The sequence below is a fragment of the Frankliniella occidentalis genome, unplaced genomic scaffold, assembly GCF_000697945.3.
Source record: "Frankliniella occidentalis isolate FOCC.00 unplaced genomic scaffold, Focc_3.1 Scaffold9, whole genome shotgun sequence".
In the NCBI taxonomy this organism is placed as follows: domain Eukaryota; kingdom Metazoa; phylum Arthropoda; class Insecta; order Thysanoptera; family Thripidae; genus Frankliniella; species Frankliniella occidentalis.
The window spans coordinates 1103789-1110425 of NW_026267139.1; the positions used below are offsets into that span (position 1 = coordinate 1103789).

Consider the following 6637-nt stretch of genomic DNA (forward strand, 5'->3'; position numbering starts at 1 on the left):
CCCTTCTCTCCACCCCCCGGTGCGATCGACGCTGTTATCGGGTTTCTTCCCGCCACTTTGCGAGACGCGCGCGCCGTCCCGGATAATGTTATTTCGCGTCACTCGCCCCGCCCGGCGCTGCAGCAGCCCCGGCGACGCTGACGACATTCTCTCTCTGTAGCGTCGTGCCCCCGTGCTGCAGGCACCACCAGGCCGCCGCCGCCGCGCCTACGCTCACCTACGACCGCTTCGCCAACCAGCCCTTCGACCCCGCCATGCACCGGCCCGTCTGCCGGTACCAGCCCGTGCCGCCGCCGCTGCCGCCCCCGGAGCCGCGCCGCCCCCTGCGGCCGGCGGCCGTGCGCCGCCCCTGGACCGCGCTCGACTACTGGTGGCGGCACTGTACCCACCACCGGCCCACCGTCCACTTCAAAGGTGCCCCCCATGTGTCACGGTGTGCCTGACCGAGGCCCGCACTCTCAAGGTCTTGCACCACGACCGCCAGCCACCCCGCCACGGGCACACGGCCGTACAGTAGGCACTGGCACCACCTGTGGCACCCCACCATCACAAAAGGTCTTCCTCCCCCTACCATGCACCCCCCCTGCACCCACCAACCTCCACCCTTCTGACTCTCTCCCGTATTCCCGCAAGTCAAACAGCCGGGTCTCTTTGCAGGTGCCTTCTGCCCGCATTTTCTTTGAATAACACAAACTTTTCGCCTCTCTTCGTTCTTCTTCTTCTTCTTCTTCTTCCGGCTGCTTGCGTTTTGGTGCGGGGAGCGCTATCCTTGCTCGCAAACTATCGACGTAGAGGTGGGCGCAGAGGAACTAGAAATTGTTTGAAACCTGCCAATCATGTTTCCTCTATAGTACCCCTTTTTTATAATCCTCCCAAAGCTGAAAAAAGTGACTGCAAAAGGTGGTGTGCACGTCTAGTTAAAATGCCCCGCCGATCCTCTCTGCCTTTTGGCTCAAGCCAATAAGCCCCCTTTCAAACCCAGAGCCTATAAAAAGTGAAAAAGTGAAAAAGTGAAAAAAAAAAAAAAAATCTGACGTGGGGCGGCGCTTTCATAGCGAGAAAACTGCACGTCCCATACGTCCCTCACCAGACCAGAGCACCCGTCCGAATCACCTCTCACACCCAGGGTGTTGGTTGTTTTTTTTCTCCCACTCTCCACGTTCACTTCACTCACGTTTCAGCTGCAGCGGTTGTGCGCATATTGGGGATATATACCAACTGCGCTTGTGCCGGCTTGTGCATTGTTTATTTTACTTTTTATACGATCACTCTCATGTGACATTAACTTTACCGCTTTGGTGGAGGAACTCTTTTATCCCATGTTGTTGTTGTTGTTGTTGTTGTGGATGGTGGTGGTTGATGTTTGGTGTGGTGGTTGTAGAGCCGGAGCCCGAGCTCGAGCTCGAGTTTACCCAGGCCCTGGCCCCCGCGCCGCCCCCGCCCCCCGCCGTCCTGCCTAAGGCGTACGAGTCGGAGCCAGGTAAAAAGCGCACCCGCGCGTGCGCGTGCGTGTCCGCGTGTCGTCGTGTGTGAGCTGAGCGTCGTTGTTCTTTATGCACGGAAGGAAAACGAAAACAATTCTAATGCTGGTTTACTGATATTAACAGCCGTTTTGTGTGTGCGTGTGTGTGTGAGTGTGCGCGAGCGCGCATTTGAACAATACCGAGAGTGGGAATCTGTCCCGTCCCTCTTTGTTTTTGTTTTTTCACTATACTGTACCGGATTGAGGGAGGCGGGCGGGCTTGCCTACCGTCGCTCGCCATGATATGCCTTACGGCCTCATGCAACTGAGTGATATGCGAACCGCCGTTCACACGTCTATGAATCAAGTACAGTTAAAGTCAAAAAGAAAATATTGAAGGAAAAAGAAGGACGAGACGGATCACTCACGCTGTATGTATGGGGCGTGACACACGACAACTTTCCGTTGTGAATCTGCGTCATTATTTCGCGTCATAAAGGAAAGGAAAAACGTGTCGTTTGAAAAGCAACGCTCAGTGAGGAAACTGGATGTGTGGCGTGTGGACAATGCGATGGAAGCGAAAAGTAATGCGATAGTGTGTGTGTACAAGTGTGCAGGTGTGCCTTTTTTTCTCGATGTTTGATGTGTTTTCTCTTCAGTGCGACATAATGTGACGTGCCTTTCTATGGAATGGCTACGGCTGGGGTTTTCTGCTGCTTATCCGCACTGTAAGAAGTTTTATCGTAAATGTGCGAGCAAACACCTGTTAAAACATCCAACACGAACTTTTCGTAATTTGTAGAGAACGATGTTAAATGGTGAAAAGTTCGTAACTTAATCTGCAGGTGTGGAATAAACACACTCGGGCATTTTTAACTTGCATTGGAGTTGTGACACCTAATTACTCTTATTCGCAATAGGTGGCGAAAAGTTCGTTTTTCACCTACAAACAGTTCGTATTTTCGACTTTACATACTGATCGTTAAATCCAAAAAACGAACTGTTCGTGAGGAATTTTATTGTGAAATTATACGAAAGCTGCTAACAGTGTGCCGTGTTTTCTAATCCTAAAACTATTCGAGCTTTTTTTTTCGGCCAGCTATGCCTTGATGTAAATGATTTTTTTTTAAACTTAACTTGTATTGCGTAGTTTCTTTGGCATTTCTGCAGCCTCGCTCTGTTAATCATAGGGATTAAGAGCCAACAGCAATCTTTTGTGCCAAATCCTTCGCATTGCACAAGTACCGGCTTCTTAATTTACGAAGGTTTTAAATTTCGTGGACACACGAGAACCACACACCATTTCCAGCATTCGCTGACGTTGGGTTGTGCAATAATACGCCGCTCTGCTCCGTTTTATACAGGGGCGCGCGCACGTACGCGGTATTTAACGAACGAGCCAATCAGAATGCAGCAGCGGTAAACTCGTTGGGTCGCGTCGATCATCGCAATCATGGCAATCAGCGTGCAATCATTATAATTATTGTCAGGGGGTCCTCACGTCCGGAGGGATTAGCGAGCGCAAGCGGGCCGCCGCGGCCCGGGCGTGCAATCGAGTTAACGTCACAAGTAATCGGCGGGTTTGGCAGCCGCGACACACACGGGACCGAGTACTGTTGCTGGGTGCTCCGCGGTGAATCTCGAGTAGGTCGACATTCGATTGGGGTCACATCGACTCGTGTAGGTTTGGAAATTTCCTAAATTTCCAGGAAAAGCTTAAAAAAAAATCAATTTCCCCACAGCCATTTTTCTGAAAATTTTCGGAAAACCTTCCAGGGTTTCTCTTACTCTAGACTCGTGCAATATCAGCATTTAAATGCGAAAACTGTCCAACTCATTTTTTTACAAGCAAGTTATTTCCACAAGCAAAGAAAAAAAAAACAAGTAATTTCCAATATTCGCTGCGAAATGCAAGACGGCATGCTATCGGGCACAGTCAGCCAGTGCAATCCGTGTTCAGAACGTTGTAGGTTGCGCGCGCCCGCTGCGTGAGGACACTTCTGCCACCCTCTCGTCTACGCGCCTAGCCGCTTCGCTGGCATTTTTCCGGTTTCGTCCTTGGGGCTTTCCCCTTCTCTCGCGTGTCATTACCAGCATTTAAAATGAAATTCTAGTAAAAACTCTACATTTTTCAGCATTTTCCAGCCTTTTTAGTGGACAACCATGAGCGCGTGTACAATTTTTATGGAAGAGGTGTGAGGCCTTTTTTTTTCCTTTTGGAATTGCGCACGCGTCTTGGGAGTCCTCCAGAAAATACGTCCGTTCCTCTCGGATTCATTAGACCCATTACAGGAGCTCAGCGCCTGCGATACTCGGGATGGGCCAGCCCGCAATACACGCACGCACTGCAGACAAGATGTTGCCTACCCATCAGGCGCTATGAGAGCCTTGCATTGGCTGAAGTCGACAAGGCCCGCAGCGTGGAGAATGACGGACGTACTTTCTGGATGATACTGTGCACATCTCGTAAAGAACGATTTAAATAAAATGAACACACCTCCACTTGAAAGCTACAGAGTGCGTCGGACCGTTAAACGTGTGAACGTCAGAGGCGAATAATTCGGAAGGATGAGCACCGGGCGGGCCGCCGCCGCCGCCGTTGTCGTCGTCGCCACCCCCCTGAGAGGGCGCTCGGTGAGGGGAGGGGGGGGGGAGCTTAGCGCAGGGAAGACCTATTGAAATGTCAGCACCCTGCAGGCTGGGGCGACGCGCGCGGGCCGTGGCGGGCTCAGTTTGCGTCGCGGCGCCACCAAGACAGAAGCATGTTGTTGTTGTCGTCGTCGACGTCGCCACGAACGGTTATTGTTGTTGTTGTCGCCCTGGACGGCGAGCGCCTCGTCCTGGGGGCCGACACGGTGAAGGGGCCGCGCCCCCGCGTCGCGTGATCGAGTCTCGTGTGTGTGTGTGAGAGAGAGAGAGAGCGAGTCGATCGTGAGCCCGACGCGATGCTCCGAGGCGCGCCGCGGGGCTAGAGCACCCTCCTGACGACGACGAGACCGTCGGGGAAGCCGTCGTGGCGCGAGCCCGAGGGTGCGGGCGTCCCCAAGGGGGAGCTGGCGGCGGTGGAGGAGGGTGCGTGGCGGTGGACGTGGCGACCCCGCGGGACGCGGCCATCCGGGGGGCGCGGCGCCCCGCTGGTGGCGTGGGGGTGGCGGCGGCGGCGGCCGGCGGCTGTTGGGATGGGCCGCCGCCCGTGCCCTCGCCCCGCGCCGCCCCGCGCGCCGCCCCCCGCGCTGCCCCACGTGCCTCGCCCCCCCAGCGCGACCACCACCACAACCAGCACCGCCAGCAGCAGCAGCAGCAGCTGCTGTTGCCCGACGCTCCCTGCGCCGGCTTCGCCCTCGGCCGGGGCGGGCCGCTGCGGGCCGTGCGAGGTAAAGGCTTCCGCCGGCGGGAAATTGCAATCCAGCCGACTGGAACGCTGCAGCGGCGCAGCGGGGCGGGGCGGGGCCTCGGCTGCAGCAATCACTCGGCTGGCGCCGCCCGGGACCGGAGGGGAAGGAGATGGACCAGGAGATGACGGCGGAGGCGCGCTGGCGGACGGGACGGGATGGGCCGTCGGGAAGGGGCGGGAATTGTTTTTACTGCTTTTGAAGTCCCTCTCTAAGGCGTCAAACGCCCTGCAGTGAAAAAAAAAAAAAAAAAACACTTCTGCGGAAACTTGTGAATGTCGCACACTTGTAGGTGTGTGAACAACAACATTTTCACACATTGAAGATCAACTTTGTGAAAAATTACTTTTCTACTCCCTGAAGTGTACGAATGGGCATTGATGCATCTAGAACTGTGCGACATTCACATACTAGCGTTTACAGTGTGGTCTTTCTAAAAAAGCTTGCTGAACTAACACACGACGGTCTCGACGACGACGAGGTAGACGCTGCATCGACGCTATGGCCTCCTTGGTTTCGGACGCTGACCGGTAACCGTTATTTGCTCCCCTCCTCTCTCTGCAGAGTCGCCCCACCGTTATGCCGACTCCGAGGTGACGATCCGCTACCGGTCGCCCGTGTCCGCGGCGCGCGCCCCGGACGCTGGCCGGCCGATGAGCGAGCAGGAGCTGAGCCGGCGGCAGGCCGAGGCCATGCGCAGACTCTACCAGGAGGAGCGCCGGCGCAAGTACCTGCACGAGCTGCAGGACATCAGCTCCCGCCGGCACACCGACAACTTCACGTGAGTAACATTCGACGGATTTCGAGGAATATGGGGAGATATATCGGGAGACTTGGTTTTGAAATTTTCAAAATTTTTCGGAAAATTACCAAAAACTTCCAGGAAATAAAGGAAAACTTCCAATCACTATGAAAAATGTCGTCGTAAATTTACAATTTTTTTGAAAATTCGGATTATAATTTAAGCGTAAATTTACGAGGGCCAAATTTATTACTCGCCAATGGGTTAAGTCACTACTTACTGCATGTATTTTTACGATTTCAAATTGTAATTTTACAACTTGCGTCAAGGAAAATTTTCCTGTAAACCCACCTACTATTTTTCACAGTGAAAGTCTGGGAACTTGTCTATTTTTTCCCGGAAATTTTCCTTCCTTTTTTTCCCGATAGGAAAATTTGTGTTTTCTTTGCCAGCGCATTAATGACAATGAAGGGAAGCAGGCCAACGAACTGTGCTGTGTGCGTCTGAAAGCAGAGGCTCGTAAACACAATGCCGGATTGCGGAGCACGCCGTCTGGTCTGCCGCCCAGACTGATTCCGCGGGGCGGGCGGGGTGGGCGTGGGTTGGGCGCACACCCCAACAGCGTCGCTCCAACGCTTCCGTCAGGTGCGCTTTCCCTTTTGATGGACTCTCGCTTCATTGTGTTCGTCGTTTGGATCGTTCTCTCTCTCTCGTGGACCACACACCGGGGGTTTCGAGGAGAAGGGGGGGGGGCACCCCCGGGGAGGGACGCGGTGCTGCTGGAAACCAAACAAAGCGTGTATAGCCCTTGGGAGTCTGTCGTCCGCTTATATACTGCCATACCGAGGGTGGCCCAACGGTCCATAGACAGCCCTCTTGTCCCCCGTTTCATTCTCTGTTTCTGTCTCCTTTATCGCGAAAAAGTATAAGAAGGTCAAAATTTATCATTCGTGACACTAATTTACGTGGTTTTGTGGTTTAGCTCGTCTGTGACAGAGCGAGAGGGAGCGGGAGTGGGAAAGCGAGGGAGAGGGGGGGGGG

The 6637-nt window shown here is 54.1% G+C and overlaps 2 protein-coding genes across 3 annotated transcripts in view; both read left to right on the forward strand.

Moving 5' to 3' along the window:
* Nucleotides 1-6609, forward strand: part of LOC127751770 (uncharacterized) — an 18293-nt gene extending 11684 nt beyond the window's left edge. The window contains exons 2-3 of one of the 2 annotated variants that reach the window (XM_052275817.1): nt 161-414; nt 5419-6609. In XM_052275817.1, coding sequence (XP_052131777.1) covers nt 161-414; nt 5419-5639 — 475 coding nt within the window. In that variant the 3' untranslated portion in view covers nt 5640-6609. The remainder of the gene's footprint in view (nt 1-160; nt 415-5418) is intronic. The other variant, XM_052275823.1, reaches the window with a different exon arrangement.
* Nucleotides 1-6637, forward strand: part of LOC113204065 (sorbin and SH3 domain-containing protein 1) — a gene marked incomplete in the record, with an annotated part of 111520 nt that overhangs the window by 100239 nt on the left and 4644 nt on the right.